Source organism: Adiantum capillus-veneris, chromosome 10, assembly GCF_014529385.1.
Source record: "Adiantum capillus-veneris isolate H3 chromosome 10, ASM1452938v2, whole genome shotgun sequence".
Classification (NCBI taxonomy): Eukaryota; Viridiplantae; Streptophyta; class Polypodiopsida; order Polypodiales; family Pteridaceae; genus Adiantum; species Adiantum capillus-veneris.
Window position 1 is genome coordinate 131,394,601 of NC_140940.1, and position 20,229 is coordinate 131,414,829.

The window sequence follows — 20,229 nt, forward strand, 5'->3', positions numbered from 1 at the left end:
TAATAGATCCGTGTATCCCTTATCCTTGCTAATTAACCTGCTCAACCTTTCATGCTCAATCCAAAAACCATCCTTTCTTCAAAAAAAAAAAAAAAAAACCTCAAAAAGCTCGAATACCAATGTCAGAGGATTGACAATATAACAACCAAACAATGGAGAATAATTTGTAGATCAATTGCTTTGTGTATAACTAAGCACATTGTAGCATAACATTTACAAAGTCATGTATAATTTCATCATCAAGATTCAATCATGCATGTACACATGAACTGAGAGAGAGAGAGAGAGAGAGAGAGAGAGAGAGAGAGTTTCATCATCAAGATTCAATCACACATACACACATGAACTCAAACACAAGTAGAGAGAGAGAGAGAGAGAGTCATGTATAATTTCATCATCAAGACTTCTTTTGGGGCTCTGCTTTTGGCGCATCCCTTGTAAGAATAAAAGAGCCCTTGAGGCCTTACTCTGCAGAGCATCTAGATGTAGAGTCTAAGAGCAGAGGTCGCTCGGGAGTTGTACTCTGCAATGATTAAAGATAAAGAAATACCGAAAGGGGCGCCAAACTTTGGGGCCAATATCTTTGGGCACGGAATTACGGCAGCCCTGTCAACTCTACTTTGAATTGTGATAACGTTATGAAGTATTTTAGGTGATTCTCTCATGTGCCGTGCCTGATTTTCGACTTGGGATGCCCAAGTGTGTAACAGTGGTATCAATGCTTCATGCGTGTGCTTTTCTCAAAGCATACTTGTCCTACCAAAGACCATACGGAGCAGATGGGGTGCTTCCAAGTTTTACTAGAAATTATTAAATAATCTTTGTGTCCCAACCTCGAAGTGTTACTGGAAAATTTATTATATAATCTTCGTGGCCTGACCTCGGACTTATTAGACACCCCCACCCTTACTTCAATGTGCATTGGACGCGACCCTATCTTTATCGCTCTATCTTACAGGGCATAAGCCATAAGGAATTCAAGATCACTTGCAAGAGAAAAAGGTATTTGTTTTTTACGCTTTTTTTGAGTTGTAGAGACTTTTAGAAATCTCTCCAACGGTTGAGAATTTGGACATGCGACAGAAGGCAAAGTTGATTCTCTCAAAAAGCTCTCTGCATTGTTGACACAAACCAATTTTATATCCAACAATTTTGGAAATTAGGGTTTTTGCTATAAAAATCAGCATGTGTGGAATTAATGTTCAATGAAGATCGTCATTTGTGTACAGATAACAGATGAAACCGAAAATGAGATGATGACAAATTTGCATATGAATGCAATCGAGAGCAATGGCAACTCCAGAATGAACCTGATTACGATAAGAAGCATGAAACACTTTGAAATGGGAAATTCCCGAAGATGACTTTGATCTATGTATGAAATTAATGTTTTTGGAAGAACTTGCTATTTGTGTGCAGATAACATGTGAAATCGATGATGAATGAAATTGGGAGTAATGAAGGCTCCAGAATAAACTTGATAACAATAAGGATCATGAATTTTGAATGATAATGATGACTCATGATGAATGATTAAATGAAATTCTAGTGACCGCATCAAGAGTTCCCAAGGGATGAGATGGCTACACAGCGATAAGATGACAAGAATTGAATGATTGAAACACTCTTTTCAGCATGAACTCAGTATGTGATTAGTGAATTGGAATTCCCAAAAATGAACCTGATTTTTGAATAGACACTCATGTGATTGTGTTTAAGTGCAGGATTGAAAGATGGAATGATTGACCAAATGACTACATCATTTCGGTCTTAAGAATCTATGGACATGATCGCAATAAAAATTAGTTAATCCGACATCAGTGAGGTCGTGTGTGGATCCAGATGTGATTACTAAACACGTTGCTAGGAATCATGGTCCTAGCTCTGAATGGACTTTATGTGACATGATTTGAATGTGATGTGAATGTTCAGTAACTGTTGTCTTTGTACAAGTGCTGGATTTCTATCGTCTAGTGTCTTGGTACTTAGAGTCAGTGTCTACTGAATTGGTTTATGGCTTATGTCTGATTTTGTAGGCGTAATTGAGGGCGATTACAATTCTTTCAAAAGAGGGGTATGTCCCAAACTGATGACGTGGTAATACAGACAACTAATGATGTGGCAGTACGGACAGGCCTAGAAAATCCACTGACATGTTGACGCGGACAATCGTACGGAAAATCCATGAAATGCAAAGGTTATGCCACGTGGTAGGGTGTACGGATTTTTGCAATTTGCATTGGCTGCTTTTAAGAGTAATTTTTGAACCAAACAGAGGCTTTTGAGATTGATTGTTTTTGAACTATTTGCTTTTGGGGCATCCCTTGTAAGAATATAAGAGCCCTTGGGGCCTTCCTCTACAAAGCATCTAGACGTAGAGTCTGAGAACAGAGGTCCCTCGAGAGTTGTACTCTTCTACAATCATTAATGATAAAGAAATACCAAAAGGGGTGCCAAACTTTGGGGCCAATAACTCTGAGCACAGAACTAGTTCGGGCCGTGTCAACTCTACTTTAAATTGTGATAAAGTTGTGAAGCACTTTAAGTGGGCTCCATGAAAATCCTTGTAGCCTGAAAGTATCAAACGTTAATGCTTGGACCCCACCCTTGAACTCTTTGTTCTTTTTTTTCTTGTTCTCAAGGTTGTTGTATTGCATGTCTCTCAACAGGTGATTCTACTTCCTACCATAAATGGTACCAAAAGTGTGGGTATCACTATCTGAATTGTTTCAAGAGGACACAAACTCCTTCTCTGAATTGTTAAGTTGCTTACTATTATTTCTAGACTTCTTCTTGGCTCTACTTTTCTTGGTCTTTCTCAACTTCTTCTGTCTTTTCTCATCCTCACTGGAACTAGAGGAGAGGAATTGTCAAAACTCTTTGAAGACGAAGAAGAACTGGGGTCATCCTCGAAGCAAGCACGCTTCTTGAATCCACTAGCCACCTCAAAAGTCGATTTTCGGCAAAATCCGTTGATTTTGCCGAAAAGTAATCGGCAAAATCCGTTGATTTTCTTTTCTTCTCAGAGTGCTTGTTGGCTTTCACCATTTGAATAATCTTTTGTTAAAGAGCTTCGCTCGGAGGATGCACTATGTAATCATGTTAATGTATAATGTGAGTTCGAAAGGAGGGGTTTTAAAATGTAAAAATCTTAGTCAATTTAAAAGAGATACATTAAAATAAGGGGGTTTTATATTGAATTTTGGAAAAAAAATCCTAAAATAAGGGGTCATTTTATTCATTCAGACATGTTAAAAGAGGTTTTTTTTTTAATACCCCGTGAACGCACGTTATATAGGGGGGGACTGAATGGTGAACCCCCCGAGGAGCTTCGTCAAATTCTTCTTGCAAGTACAGTTTTTGTTTTTATGACCTGGCTTTGCTTTGGTCTTCATGGCCTACTTGATGGGTGAATGGATGGCCTTTCACCAATTGAGAGTGAACCTATGATTCTTCAAATACTTCATGTAGTTCATGACCTTGGAGTACTTAATTTGGATGTTGGTTCCCGATTCACTCTGAGAGTGGGGTGATATTCTCTCGGGTAGTGTTCTAGACAGATCAGTTACAGTTTCACTCTCGGTTCCGATGAAGTTCCCTCATATATAGTTTGCAGATCATCATTCTATATGGTGGTTGGTACAGTTCTTTGGTTCCTCATCATCGGACTTATAGTTCCATAATAGCCTCGGATTGTTCCCTTCCCTTGGACCTCCGTCGCAGCTTGGAGTTTCTTCTAGCATGTGGTATATGACCGGAGGTGCAGATTTCCAACTCTTTCCTCAAGGGTGGAGTGCTATAGTTGGAAAATAATCCGGATACCATTCCTTTTTTTATGTCTTTTACCCTCAGTTCGGTGTATACTCTTGGAGCGGTCAGCAATAGTACCTTCTGCACGTGCTGGTTGTGCGACTTGTGAGTCGATTGGCTTGAGGAGATTCTTTGTAGAGCTGGTTTTACTTTCAGCAGACAACATTATACTTCTCGGACGTCTTTCGGGAGTAGCGGTTGGATGGTTTACTGGCCTAGTACTATTCAACCTCAGAGTTCTGTAGCAGATATCCTCGTCCATGAGACCCTCTCTTTAGAGTTGCAGATTGCTCACTCCAACTCCTTGGATCCGTTTCTCGTCTAGGATATGAGAGGGGGTGTTAGAGTTCATATTCTCGTCTGGTGGTAGCTTTGGTATCTCTCAGGAGCAGATTAGAAAGTGAGGGTTGTTTTGTGGCTGTGCCCCGCCAGTGTGAGGTTGTTCACTCATGTCGGGTCATGTTTAGCTCGGGTTTTGTCTTAGTTCCATGTCCTTGCATGCTCTTGGTGTCCTAGGTATTTTTCCCCCTTGAGCCTATAGACATATGGTGCCACTTTCCATCCTTCCCATATTTCCCCCCATTTATTATGGTCGTGGGGTTGGAGGAGCAGGTTGGGAAGGTAGTCCTATATAGGCAGCCCTATATAAGAAGCATGAAACACTTTGAAATGGGAAACTCCCGAAGATGACTCCAATCTATGTATGAAATTAATGTTTTTGGAAGAACTTGCTATTTGTGTGCAAATAACATGTGAAATTGATTATGAATGCAATTGGGAGCAATGACGGCTCCAGAATGAGCCTGATAACTACAAGAATCGTGAATTTTGAATGATAATGATGACTGATGATTAATGCTCAAATGAAATTCTAGTGAGCGCATCAAGAGTTCCCAAGGGATGAAATGGCTACATAGCGATAAGATGACTAGAACTGAATGATTGAGACACTCTGTTCAGCATGAACTCAGTATGTGATTGATAAACTGGAATTCCCGAAACTGAACCTGATTTTTGAATAGACACTCATGTGATTGTGTTTAAGTGCAGGATTAAATGACGGAATGATTGACGAAATGACTACATCATTTCGATCTTAAGAATTAGTTAATCCGACATCAATGAGGTCTTGTGTGGATCTAGAAGCGATTAGTAAACACGTTGTCAAGAATCATGGTCCTAGATTTGAATGGATTTTATGTGACATGATTTGAATGTGATGTGAATGTTCAGCGACTCTTGTCTTTGTACAAGTGTTGGATTTGTATCGTCTAGTGCATCGATACTTAGAGTCAGTGTCTACTGAATTGGTTTATGGCTTATGTCTAAGAGTAATCGAGGGCGATTACAATTCTTTCAAGAGGGGGGTATGTCACAAATTGATGACATGGTAGTACATACAATTGATGACGTGGCAGTGCGGATAGGCCTAGAAAATCCACTGACATGCTGACGTGGACAATTGTATGGAAAATCCATGAAATGCATTGGTTATGCCACGTGGCAGGGTGTACGGATTTTCGCAATTTGCATTGGTTGCTTTTGGGGTAGTTTTTGGACCAGACAAATGCTTTGGGATTGACTGTTTTTGAACTAATTGCTTTTGGGGCATCCACTGTAAGAATAAAAGAGCCCATTGGACCTTACTCTGCAAAGCATCTAGACGTAGAGTCAGAGCTGAGGTCCCTCGAGAGTTGTACTCTGCAATGATTAATGATAGAGAAATACCGAAAGGGGTGCCAGACTTTGGGGCCATTACCTCTCTAGGCACGGAACTACGTCGGGCCATGTCAACTCTACTTTAAATTGTGATAAAGTTGTGTGAGGTATTTTATGTGGGCTCCATGAGAATCCTTATAGCCTAAAAGCATCAAACGTTAATGCTTGGACCCCGTCCTTGAACTCTTTGTTCTTCTTTTTTCTCTTCTCAAGGTTGTCGTACTACATGTCTCTCAATAGGTGATTTTGCTTCCTATCGTAAATGGTACCAAAAGTGTGGGTATCACTATTTGAACTGTTGGAAGAGGACATAAACTCCTCTAAACTGCTAGGTTGCTTATTGTGCTTTCTGGACTTCTTCTTGGCTCTACTTTTCTTGCTTTTCTTGGTCTCTCTCAACTTTTTCAAAACTAGAGGAGAGGAGTTGTTGAAACTCTTTGAAGACAAAGCACTAGCCGCCTCAAGTCGATTTCCGACCCAAGTAATCGGCAAAACCGTCCATTTTCTTTTCTTCTCAGAGCTGATGTTAGCTTTCACCATTTGACTAATCTTTTGTTGAAGAGCTTCGTCAAACTCTTCTCGCAAGTAGAATTTTTGCTTTTATGCACCTGGCTTTGCTTTGGTCTTCATAGCCTACTTGATGGGTGAATGGATGGCCTTATGCCATCGAGAGTGAACCTATGATTCTTCAAATACTTCATGTAGTTCATGACTTTGAAGTACTTAATCATTCATTTTGCACACACGTCGACCTAAAGTTGGCGCTTGTACTCCTTAGTTAACCTCTCCTAATTCCTCAGAAGGACACGTGCTTCTGTTTGAATTCCATTGTTTCCTTTCGTTTCTCCATTGGGAGTGGAGTGCTCTTCATCTCCTCGTGCAGTTGGTGGAATGGTGTCTTCTCTGTCGGATTCACTGCTAGAACCCATGTGTGCTACGGAAAATGGATCGAATGCTTCATAGGAGAAGAATCATCCTTGCTTTGATACCACTGTAATAGACTTGGATAGCAACACACGAGCAAAAACTGCCACAAATGCGCACACACACACACACACACACACACACACACACACACATATATATAAGGAGAGTGACACGAAGTGACGGAGTTCCACTTCCAAATGCACTGGCCCCAAAGACTGGCGCCCTTTGATTGATAGTTCAGAAAAGTGCAACTGCCGGAGGATTCTCATTCGGCAACTTTGCTCCCATTGGTCTACGAGAGAGTAACCCCAGGGCTCCTTATAAAGATATACACCAAAGAGAGACACTAGAGAGTAACCCCAGGGGCCCTAAAAACAGACCGCCCCAAAAAGTATAACTTGGTAAAAGCAAAGGCTCCGAAATATGCACGTGCCTTAAGCGTCTGTGCAGGGCCTAAGCCCATGATTTCTAGCAAGTTTTGCAGATCTAAATGCCATATCAGCATTACGCAGTTGAAGGGTTAAGTTTTCAACCGTTTTATCCACTGCAAGGTCGCATGCTGGGTTTGTGAGAACCCTCTATATACTAGCATGCCTCTCACTGATCATCCTCTCTAGAGCTCAACTTGGTCTGAGTATGCATTACCATTTCCTCAAGGTCCAAGAATGGAGGCCCTTCATTCACCTACATGACTCCTAAGAACGTCAATGCTTCACCATTCAATCACTGCCAAGTCAGCAGCCAGAATCCCTGCAATGCTGCTGCCACCGTGGTTCCTGGCCTCCCCTCCGCCAGTCGTTATGTGCACTGGCATTGTAGGAAAAGCTACCCCTGAAAAATGACATGCTTTCTCCATTTTTTGCCTTCTTTTGGACTTTCGGCTTCCCATGAAGAGGAAAATTGGAAACTCTATATCAAACCAAATTTGAAACAAGGGGTTACAGATCAATGCAATTCTGCAAAATCAGTAGGACAACTATTGAAACTTCTCCAGAAAAGAATTTGTGCGGCAGGGTTGACCGCACTTCACATTGCAAGTAATCGTGTTCTGACACTTTTCTTATCTGCATAATCATATAACTAGTACAAAATTGTAAGTAGAAACTGTAGCTATAATTATGTGATACTTTCTGTAGTTGACTCTATACAAAGGTCCTTTTGAGTGCATCTCCACACAGAATCCATCAAACCACTTAGTGACTAATCCAACCTTCCAAATCATCAGTTTTGTTTATTGTTCCTATCTACCATGGCAAGGGATGCACAATGGGTGTTATTGATTGCTCCCGGAAGAGTCATAAGCTTTCAATGGTTGCATCATTCGTACGCAGAGGCCTATGAGGCTTTGGAGCTGCAAAGAAAACCAAAACAGACAACAAATGAGAAGAAAAAAAACGAATAAAGCAGTCAGCTGGAGCCTACTAAAACCATAAAAAGACAATAAAGTTTAACAAGGAAAACAAAAAATAAAAACCACATTAACTTGGTTGGGACTCCACCTGCCTCAACTTATTAATCATCTCGAGATCTTGAAAGAAACTTTTTTCAAACAAGCTTGGAAATCTATTCATGGAAAATTTCAAAGGTAGATTGTCTAGATTTTAAGTTCTTTACACTAAATTTCTCTAAATTCTATAGGTTCTCTAAAATCTAAAAGTAAATTCAAGAATTGTAGGTGGGATTTCAGTAAACCTAGGGTTTTTTTTTTAACACTTTTTAAAAATGCCTCGTACTAGAATTTTAAGCCTAAGAGGTATGGATGCTATGTATGGATGCTATGTTTTCTATGGAGGATGGGCTTTGGGAGGCCTAGGGTTCCAGATTCGGGTAGCTCCCTTGCATCTTTTCTTTGTGGATGTGTACTGCTAAAAATAAGTGTCATTCCTAGTTAGGAAAAGCCTAGGGATTTAGCCTAGCACTTTGTGAGCCTCTAGAAGGACGTGCATGATCAGGCACATCATTAGAGTGCATACCCTCTTGCACAAATGCATTCATAAAGTCATGTAGGCATGTGAATAGTTAGTTAGATCATTTATTAAGTAAAAACTCCTTAAAGTAGATTCGTGGGGGATTCAAAACTTCTCTATCTCTGCTTCTGAGCCTATTTATGTGAGCCATGGGGTTCATCCTGCAATCGTCAGATCGTTACAACCCATCACCCGCATGATGGGCAGCCAGCGTCCATTGCACCAACACCCCATTTCTAATGTTTTGCCTCTCCCAGCATTCCCTCTTCCTCAGCACTAGCAGATCAGCCCTAGCGTCCTCCATCAGCATCAACACATCAGCCTTAGCATTTTCTGTTGGCGTCCTCAGAAGATCAGCCCTAGCATTTTCCATCAGCATCCTTGGCAAATCAACGTTTTCAGCATCAGCTCAGCACCTGTGTTTAGCAGTTCATAAGCATAAGGCATTTAGCATTCAACTTTCAACCTTGTAAAAGTTTGTGCAAGTAAAAGATGCAAAAACTTGCTCTAGCAATAGAGCAAGGAGGTGGTTCATCCGGTGTCATTTCTCTTTCTCTCTCTCTGTGGCACTCTTTCATTGTGTTTAGTTTCTCTCAAGTGAAGTAAAGGAACCTTGTGCTTGAGTGAGGTACTAGTTCTGAGTTAAAATCCTTAAAACAATTCCACTACACTTGACATTGATATCAGAGCTCTCGATGTGTTTCGTCGTCCCGAACTCAAGGGAAGAGAAGAATCGACACAGAAAGGTCAACAAATTCTTCAAGATAACCATGCTTCACAGAGCAATCACTAGTAAAAATACCGAAATTCTCATACCTCAGTAAGAATTGGAGGGAATGCTCCAGCAAGCCTCGAGGGTAGACACGCAAGCACATCAAAGGCTGGCAAAGCAGGCTGAAAAACAACCCACAAGAGACAATTTTGGACATGGAAGGCCCATAGGGTGCGCAATCCTTGCCTGATAGTACGAAGGGAGCCAACCCACAAACAAGGCCTAGGCACAAATTAGCAGGACCTAGCAAATCAGAAGTGAGGACCGCTGGACTTTCAGGAGGTCTCATGTAGGGCTGTTATTAAGATAAGGTGTTGAAAAGAAAAGGCGTTGTCATGCAAAGAAGTTTTGAACATATATATCAGAGATAGCATGAGTTGTGTGGGGGTACATGCTCAACCTGAACTCCAAAGTACTTAAGACTTTTTAAGTCCTTAACATTTGGGTGTTGTGTGGCTAACCCGTTTCATTGCATAAATAGAGAATAACTAGAAACTTCGGAGGGTTTTGAGGTGTCCTAAACCTTGCACGGAATGCTTATGACTAAATCTTTCCAAGCTATCGAAATAGAAGGCAAATAGAAACATGGCTTAAAGAAATTCCTGTAGTTCGTTGACGAGAACCTTTGTATATTTTTCAAAGTCCACATTAATTCCATTTGTAATCTCTAGGACTGGTTTGCTCAGTGAAAAAGCAAACTACTGAGCTCTCAATCGGCGGATGAATGCCATTGTAACCAGCCCACCACTTGCCAATGGGAAATCATTGGAATTGACTGTATGCTTACAATAACATTGTGCATACGTCAACAGGTAAGGCACCATTTGAGATATTGGAAGGAGGGAAGAAAGTCCCACGCATTATGCAAACTAAGAACAAGATATTTGAGGCAGACAAATATGTGCAAAATATGGATGAAATATACAGAAAGATAAAGATTTCTCTTGAGAAGACTCAAGCTAAGCAGAAGAAAGCTGTTGATCGTCAGTGAACTTGTAATTTCACTTGGTGATTGGGTACTTTTGCGCTTTGAAAAGACGAGCTTAAGGAAAAGGAAAGGCAAGGAACGTTTGTTTCCCAAGCTCAATATGCGATATTATGGTCCTTCTCAGCTTTCAGAACAGATCAGCGATGTAGCTTACATGTTGAAGCTACCAGAAGGCTGGAAAATACATAATGCTTTTCATGTCAGCCTTCTAAGGCCCTTTGTTGGTGTTGTGCCAGAGAATATGTTTGATGAGGAACAGCCCGAAATGGAAGAATTAATTGTATTGATATTCTTGTTCCTGAACAGATATTGGTACATAAGGAATGTAACAGACTTGGACACTCCAAGTCAAGAATCAATCACGACAGCACCAAATAACCACTTCAAACAATTCACAGATCACAATAGATTTGCACTCGCCCGGCGGAGTTCCATGCCTAGAGATATTGGCCCCAAAGATTGGCGCCCCTTTCGGTATTTCTTTTTGTATTAATCAATCATCAAAGTACAAGAGAGCGGTTAGGGTCTCACTCTCAGACCCTGCGTCCAGATGCTTTGAGAAGTGAGGCCCTCACCACTAATTTAAAGATTACAAGCGATGCCCAAAAGCAGAGCCCCAAAAGCTTGAAAGCAAAAGCAGATTCTCTCTCTCTCTCAATGAGAGTCAATAAAAAGCAAGTTCTCTTTTTCTCTCTATTTCTCCCAAATCATAGCAAAAAGCTGAGATTTGCGTCGCTCAAAATTTCCCCAAAAAAACACCTCCGCGATTTCCGGAAATTAGGGTTTGCAGGAATTAAAACAATTCACAAATCACAATAGATTTGCACTGGCCCGGCGGAGTTCCGTGCCTAGAGATATTGGCCCCAAAGACTGGCGCCCCTTTCGGTATTTCTTTTTATATTAATCAGTTCAAAGTACAAGAGAGTGGGTTGGGATTCACTCTCAGACTCTGCGTCCAGATGCTCTGAGAAGTGAATGCCCAAACCACTTATTTAAAGTTACAAGGGATACCCAAAAGCAAAGGCCCAAAAGCTTGAAAGCAAAAGCCTCAAAGCAAAAGCTCTTTTCCCTCTCTCACAGAGAGCTTCTAAAAGCAAAAGCAAATTCTCTCTCTCTCTCTCTCTCTCTCTCTCTCTCTCTCTCTCTCTCTCTCTCTCTCTCTCTCTCTCAATGAGAGCAACAAAAAGCAATTATGCTTTTCTGGCCAAAAGCTGAGATTTGCGTCGCTCAAAAATATCCAAAAAAAAAGACCTCGATTTCCGGAAATTAGGGCTTGTGGCAAAAATTAGGGTTTGCAGGATTTTTAGGGTTTTTGGCAGAAATTAGGGTTTTTGCTATCTGCCACGTCATCACTTTGTGACATACCCCCCTCTTGAAAGCATTGTAATCGACCACGATTACGCCTGCAAAACTGACAAAAGCCATAAACCGTCTTAGCAGACACTGACTGTTAGTACCTACGTACTAGGAACACACATCTAGCACATGTACAAAATCGACAGTCACATCATACGACATCACATGACATTCAACATTCATTCGGATCTTAGACCATGATTTATCGACAATGTAGCTAGCAATCACATCTAGGTCCAATCGGGACCTCATCGATGTCCGATTGACTAACCCCTATTGCAACCATGTCTATTCGAGATAAAGTAGACCAAAATGCTGCAGTCATTTCATCTATCAGTTCCTGCACTCAAAAGAAGTGAAGAAACAAATCAGTATCATTATCAGGAATTCCATTTCATAAAGTCATCCAGAAGAATCTTGTCAGCTCTCAGTATCCCTGAAGCTCAAAGAGACATCAATGACTTTAGTATCAAAATCAAGGCATCTATTGACAAAGGAGCGGAGTAACTCTCCTCTTGTGCATCCCACTGCACCGGATCTTCGGCCAAGCTGAATTTCTGGGTTCTGTTTGGAGTAGACTATGCTAAACCAAAACATCGAGGTAAAGTTTCACAATCCGAGGAGTATCTGCTAGGTCCTCCTCCATCCACTTCGCATCAAATGCACGAAAGTTCTTGAACTTAACCAAGAACCGCCTTCGGACTTTACCTTTCTTCGTATTGTTATGTGCCAAAATCTGTTCAAGAACAAGGATCTCCTCGTTTTCTTCCACTTTGGGTTGCTCATCAGGCACATCACCCTTAACAAGTTTCAAGAGACTCACATGCAATGCATTGTGAATCCTCCAAGTATCTGGCAGTTTTAATCGGAAGGAGACATCATTTATCTTGTCAGTGATCTGGAAAGGTCCGTAGTATCGCATACTAAGCTTTGGAAAAAGCCTCTCCTTTCCCTTTTTCTTTCGTAGGCGTGCAGGAACTGATAGCCGAAATGACTGCAGCATTTTGGTCTACTTGATCTCGAATCGACAAGGTTGCAATAGGGGTTAGTCAATCGGACATAGATGAGGTCCCGATTGGACCTAGATGTGATTGCTAGCTACATTGCCGATAAATCATGGTCTAAGATCCGAATGAATGTTGAATGTCATGTGATGTCCTGTGATGTCTAGTGATGTCCTGTGATGTGACTGTCGATTTTGTACATGTGCAAGATGTGTGTTCCTAGTACGTAGGTACTAACAGTCAATGTCTGCTAAGACAGTTTATGACTTTTGTCGGTTTTGCAAGCGTATCGCGGTCGATTACAATGCTTTCAAGAGGGGGATATGTCACAAAGTGATGACGTGGATACGGACAACAAAAACCCTAATTTCTGCCAGAAGCCCTAAAATTCCTGCAAACCCTAATTTCTGCCAAAAACCCTAATTTCCGGAAATCGTGGAGGTGAAAAAAAAAATGAGCGACGCAAATCTCAGCTTTTTGCTATGATTTGGGAGAAAGAGAGAGAAAAAGAGAACTTGCTTTTTACTGACTCTCATTGAGAGAGAGAGAGAGAGAGAGAGAGAGAGAGAGAGAGAGAGAGAGAGAGAGAGAGAGAGAATCTGCTTTTGCTTTCAAGCTTTTGGGGCTTTGCTTTTGGGCATCCCTTGTAATCTTTAAATTAGTGGTGAGGGCCTCACTTCTCAAAGCATCTGGACACAGATTCTGAGAGTGAAACCCTAACCGCTCTCTTGTACTTTGATGATTGATTAATACAAAAAGAAATACCGAAAGGGGCGCCAGTCTTTGGGACCAATATCTCTAGGCACGGAACTCCGCCTGGCCAGTGCAAATCTATTGTGATCTGTGAATTGTTTGAAGTGGTTATTTGGTGCTGTCGTGATTGATTCTTGACTTGGAGTGTCCAAGTCTGGTACAAGGAAAGGAAGGTTAGAGGAAAGGTTGCAAGACGCTATTTGGTGAAGTTCAAGAACTATCCATTTTTGGATGCTAAATGGATGGAAGAGCCTAAATTGGTTGATTCACCTCAGTTATTGCAACTATATCTTGAAACCTTTCAGATGCAACCCACAGTGACTTGATGTAGCCCAATGGAGCAAGGTGAGAGCATGGTTCATGGTGCTCAAAGGAGTAGTCTGACAATTGTATCTACTCTTTCCATACACAATTTGGCTAGAGAAGTTTTCCGTTGAGAGTTGTCAGGTGCAACGAAATTAAAATGATGAAGATCTAGTTTTACATTTCCACAAAATCCTTTCCTTCTTTCCTTGCGTTAGTGAGTACTTTGTGCTTCATTGAATGTTCCTTTTATGTTCCCCTGAAGAGAGGGGTTGAGAGAGTGCAATAGAGATGTGTAGAGGGAGAGAGAAAGAGAGGAGAAGAAGAGAGAGACACCTGATGGAGTACCAACCAACCCTCTCAAGGGCCCCCCACACCGTTACCGATGGTATTTGCTTTAGATTGCATAAATGGAATGTATACACAATGCAATACCTCAATGCAGACTCTATTGACTTGACGACATCAAATCACCGCAATAACTCCTCAGGAAGAGGCACCTCCGAGGCTGATTTGATGCACCTTGGATCCTTCTCGATGTAGGAATTGTGGATGACCACCACGAGCTGATTTGCACTTCCGATGTGAGAAGAATGATGGGCTGAAAACGCAGATCTCGACGAGGTCAATGATGGACAGCGGTGGAGCACTCGATTTCGGCGAGGGAATTGCCAAGAGGAGGGCTCAATTTACTGCCGAAGTACCGGACCGCATTCGTCAATAGGAACCGCTACGGATCTCTTGCACACCCGGCGAGGGATGGGCTGAAAACTGAAAAACGCAGGGCTGATCTGCTGCTACGGCAACGCTTGGGCTGGAAACCAAAACGCTGGCTGGTATGGCTGAGAATTGACGGCGATGGGGCTGAATTCTGGAAACGCTGGCTGCTAGCTCAACTCTGCAAAAACGCTGGATGTTCCTGCTGAGAAAATGCTGGCTGTCCTTTGCTAAAACGCTGGCTGAACTGGGCGCGTTTTCCTTCTTGCTCCAAGTGCTGGCAGATGGTTCCCTTTATAGGTGGGGAATGGGCCTTAGGTAATTATTAAGGCCTAGGTAGGGCAACTGTCCACCAGGATTTCCAACAAATAAGTCATAAAAATGATTTATTGAAAATAAGTCCAAGGGGTCCAAATCTAAGTGCAATTGTCGCACATCCGCCCACTTGGGAATCCGATCGACGTGCGGTCTGGCACATCAAATTCCTCTAACCTAGAACTACATGCTTGACATGCCAGATGCCCACCGTAGTGTAATAACATCTGTCAAAACGCGTATACAAACCATTTATGCAAGAGGGTTCCAAACCTGGAAAACCTAATCTAATGGATTTGTTCGGACATGCAGGTCCTGCGAACAGGCTCACAAAATTTCCAGTACTAATCCTCCTAGGATTCTAGACATCCCTATCTAGGAAGAAGGGGAAAACTGGCTCTAGAAGTCAATGAAGTATGTCCACGTGGCACACAGAGCCATGTGCACGTGACATCCCCTCCTGCATAAGGTGAGGTACGGGTACCGATCTGCATGGCCTCCTTGTTTGAGGCTAGCAAATCCGGGTAATCGGTGAAGAATTCCTCATCCACCCACGCCGCTTCATGTGTCCCTCGATCCTTGAATTTGAGGAAATGTTGCTTCGCTTCCTTTTTATTGCCAAACTGAAATGGAAGCATTCGAAAACGCTTCAACTTGGGGACAACTATCTCAGGTGGTTCTTTTAGGTGCTCCTTGGAAGTTCACCCTTGTGACGGCAACTAGACAGGTCCACTTTGGAAACTCTTTGTGCCTCCTATGGACGCTCCAAAGGAACGGCCATGTGAGGTCTCCGCTTCCGGTATTTGACCATCCTTGACTTGAATGCCCTGAAATCCACACAAAACTGAAATGAATTTGATTTTTTACGAACAAAGAGAACTGGTAAACCAAAAGACCGTACCTTGGGAGGGCGAAGCCTCCTAAACGAGAAATCACCTTGTTTTGGCTTCTCTTTATCCGATGGAGAAATAATTTTACCTACATGTTCCTCGTCATGCAATAGGTCGGAGACAATGTCCATAGGTCGCTGGGGAGGGTGTGTAGGGGAATGATGATCCTGGGAAAACACCGAATTGACCTTAACAAAACCTTCATTGTACCTGTCAGGAATACCCAAGTTCCTTGATGTGGGGTTGACATAGATGGCCGCCGCTTGGGTTCCTCGATGTAGCTCTCTGTTTGCCTGGACATGAGAGATGAGAGGGAGAGAGGGAATACCGCTCTTGCCTCAAATGAGGACGGGCTACGACACATTATCTTCGATGAGAAACGTGAGCTTCTCCCAATTGATAATGGGTTTGAGCATGTGAAACCACTTAATACCCAAAATGATATCACATCCTGCAAGTTTAGAGACTACAAAACGACGAGTAAATTGGGTTTGTTGAATGATCAACTTGACATCATCACATTTTTTAAAAATCGAAGCGTCCATGCCTTCAGAGAACCCCTGCACCGGGAGGGTGGGGATGGGAGAAGTCTGAAGACGGACACGTTTCACAAGAGATTCACTTATGACATCTTGAGAACTTCCAGAATTAAACAACAAAATGACCCTTTGACCATTAAGATGTCCATAACATTTTATGAGTTCCTCATCTTCAAACATCCCCTCCTACTTAGCTTCTTGCTTTACCACACTCATAGCATTCACTTGAGAGGTAGCATCAAAAGTTGATGCAGTAGAGGTTTCCTTGTTAGATCTTTCTTAGGACATTCCCTTTTCATGTGACCTACTACGTGACAATGAAAACACCTATGTTCTTTTGCATACAATGCTTGTTCTTCCTCACTTAACTAACCGCCTAAAATTCCTTGGGCAATCTTTTCATCAGGTGTGAATTATCAGATTTTCCTTTACCCTTATCCTTAGAGTTATCACCCTTAGATTGAGATCAAGATGGAGAATTAGATCGAGAAGAAGAACTAAGAGAGTTCTTTTTATGGCTACCATTCCCAACAGAATCCTTTTCCTTTTCCTTAGACAAATCTTGAGAGGAAGAATTACCATTACCTGAGGCCGTCTTAAGCTTACCCTTGTTGTGCTTCATCTCTTGGAGTTGAGCCAAGCATATCGCGTTTTGCAACGTCTTTGGATCACCGGCCTCCACATCAAACTTGATCGAGTGGTCCAATTCAAGGAGAAAAGCCTCTAACCTCTCATCTAGCTGTGACACACGGTTAGCATACGACATCACCGGTTTACCTTGTTGAGACAAAGCCTGAAAATCCTCCTTCAAACGCTTCAAGTACTGTGGAGGGAGGAAGCGAGTCGTAAGATCCTCCGCAAACTCCTTCCAACTAAGCTCGAGAGGGGGAACGAGGTAGGACTCGGCATGGGCAACCGTATGGGTCGCCGCTTGCTTCTCCATCCATTCATCCTTTCCAAGTGATGGCATCACCCGTGAGATCATGGAAGCCAAGATAATCTTGTTATTTTCACTCTTTCTAACAACCGCAAAATAGGATGTAAATTGATGCAACCGACAATAGCCTCTATCTTACCGTCATACTTACTGAACATGATCTTCTCGAGAATGGGACCATTGGTTGTCCGTGTAGCAATGGTTACCTCCGCGAGGGTCTTGGCAAGTTTTTCATAATCGGGCTCCGAAGATGGGGGATTGGGGTCGCACCGCCAAGGTGGTGATGAGATCACGCATGGAATCCCTTTCCAACCTACAAGCTTCGGCTTCGGCCGCCAATCGACGCTCCTCACGCTCCGCCGCTTCCACACGCTCTTGTCGTCAAGCTTCGTCTTGCCGCATCATCATCTCCATCATCATGCGCATCATAGCATCCATGGGATTTGAGGGCGAAGGAGGAGGAGTTGGGGGACGGCTTGGAGGATCCATAGGTGGTACTTGCTCGCCATCTTGATTTGTGGAGGTATCCATACCGCTACGAGACTTGACCATGCAAGGATTTCTCCTCTTGGTTCAAGGAAGGTCGCAGACTAATCTTCCGGAGACTATCTACCCCCTCGTCGGGCACACCCCACATGCAACACCCGGTATACAATTGGTTGCTATTTTTTGACGCTCAAGGAGCACGGCTCTACGCGCAGAGGCAGGCTTGCTCCTCCCAAGAGTGGGAGGAGTATACATCGAAGGGCTGGCAACACAACCAAAAACACGAGAGAAAAAAGACTTTTTTGGGGATTAGCAGATTAGTGCAAAATCTTCAAAGCTCTGATACCAATGTCAAGTGCAGTGGAATTAAAATGGTGAAGATCTAGTTTTACACTTCCACAAAATCCTTTCCTTCTTTCCTTGCGTTAGTGAGTACTTTGTGCTTCAATTGAATGTTCCTTTTATGTTCCTTTGAAGAGAGGGGTTGAGAGAGTGCAATAGAGATGTGTAGAGGGAGAGAGAAAGAGAGGAGAAGAAGAGAGCGACATTCGATGGAGTCCCAACCAACCCTCTCAAGGACCCCCCACACCGTTACCGATGTGGTATTTGCTTTAGATTGCGTAAATGGAATGTATACACAATGCAATACCTCAATGCAGACTCTATTGACTTGACGACGACAAATCACCGCAGTAACTCCTAGGGAAGAGGCACCTCCGGGGCTGATTTGATGCACCTTGGATTCTTCTCGATGTAGCAATTGCGGATGACCACCACAGGCTGATTTGCACTTCCGATGTGAGAAGAATGATGGGCTGAAAACGCAGATCTCGACGAGGTGATGATGGACAGCAGTGGAGCACTCGATTTCGGCGAGGGAATTTGCCAAGAAGAGAGCTCAATTTACTACCGAAGTACCGGACCGCATCCGTCAATGGGAACCGCTACGAATCTCTTGCACACCCAGCGAGGGATGGGCTGAAAACTGAAAAACGCAGGGCTGATCTGCTGCTGTTGCAGCGCTTGGGCTGGAAACCAAAACGCTGGCTGGTATGGCTGAGAATTGCCAGCGATGGGGCTGAATTCTGGAAACGCTGGCTGCTGGCTGAACTCCGCAAAAACGCTAGATGTTCCTGCTGAGAAAATGCTAGATGTCCTTTGCTAAAACGCTGGCTGAACTGGGCGCTTCTTCCTTCTTGCTCCAAGTGCTGGCAGATGGTTCCCTTTATAGGTGGGGATGGGCCTTGAGTAATAATTAAGGCCTAGGTAGGGCAACTGTCCACCAGGATCTCCAACAAATAAATCATAAAAATGATTTATTAGAAATAAGTCTAGGGGGTCCAAATCTAAGTGCAATTGTCGCACGTCCGCCCACCTGAGAATCCGATCGACGCGCGGTCTGGCACGTCAAATTCCTCTAGCCTAGAACTACATGCTTTACATGCCAGATGCCAACCGTAGTGTAATAACATCTGTCAAAACGCGTATACAAACCATTTATGCAAGAGGGTTTCAAACCTGGAAAACCTAATATAATGGATTTGTCCGGACATGCAAGTCCTGCGAACAGGCTCACAAAAATTGCCAGTACAAATCCTCCTAGGATTCTAGACATCCCTATCTAGGAAGAAGGGGAAAACTAGCTCTCGAAGTCGATGAAGTATGTCCACGTGGCACAGAGAGCCATGTGCACGTGACAAGAGTACATCAGAAGACTTCTATGCTTAATATATGTGTGGTAGCCAGGTTGGTGGGATTGTCTAGCCGTCCAACGCTACATTTACGGAAGCATGGATATCTTTGATTCCCATCATAGAATATATATAATATCACAAGATATCAACATGTATTATTGGCATGCAAGCGAGGTCGCTTGCAATATTTCAAGGGTGGGGTAATGTCCCCAAGAGGTGTATTTTTCCTATTTCCTTCTTTGCTTATGTACTACATATTTTTATTTCTTTCATTTTTACTTGTTTTCCTCGGAACCCTTGAAAGGGTGCAAGTGGACATTGCATGGCCAATGTGAAATGGCTGCAACCGAATGGGTTTCTCACATCGGGAATCTAGGTCAATCAGTTTGAGATTGGTTGGGCCAGTTAGCATTGAATTCTGATGCGTATGGAAACCTATGTGCGCCATAAGAGAATTTGGGCCACTCGGCAAGTCACAACTTTATAAGTTGGTGGGATCTAGGAATTAAAACTAAAGGGGCAAACTGGACACATGGTAATAGGAGAGCAACTTGCAGGTCAACAAACACACTCCTGGCTCTCATCCCAAGAGGGGACGCCCAAAATTGAAGTGGAGGCTGATTTTGGAAGCACAAGTGACCTACAGGGTGTGTGTGTGTGTGTGTGTGTGTGTGTGTGTGTGTGTGTGTGTGTGAGTGAGTGAGTGAGAGTAGTGGATGCAGGTTCACAGCTTAATGGAAAGCTTGCCTTCTCCTTTGTCTCATGTAGCGCCATGATTTTCTCTCATGCATCTCTCTCTTCCCTTTGACATATCGTAATGCCCCACTAGTTGGGCTTCTCAGCTGACTATGTACAATTATGGGGGTTTATGCACGTTTGCCAAGGCAAGAGCCTTCTGAACAAGAACCGGATTATTAGCTAATTGCTAATCCCCCACAGGTATGCACAATTCCATCACGAAAGATTGCAAATTTTGGAGAGTTTTCTTGCGTGAAAACTCGTCCAAATTAGAAGGGAACTGTCCCATTGCGTGCCGGAGCCCTTGGGACATG

General features: G+C 42.9%; 1 protein-coding gene across 5 annotated transcripts in view; it reads right to left on the reverse strand.

The window, feature by feature from the left end:
• Positions 1-7,419: 7,419 nt before the first annotated feature.
• Positions 7,420-20,229, reverse strand: part of LOC147449661 (tRNA-specific adenosine deaminase TAD2-like) — a 71,857-nt gene continuing 59,047 nt past the window's right edge. For 4 of the 5 annotated variants that reach the window (XM_086522044.1, XM_086522048.1, XM_086522047.1 and 1 more), the window contains one exon: positions 7,420-7,807. In XM_086522044.1, the coding sequence (XP_086378170.1) occupies positions 7,752-7,807 (56 nt within the window). In that variant the 3' untranslated portion in view covers positions 7,420-7,751. The other variant, XM_086522046.1, reaches the window with a different exon arrangement.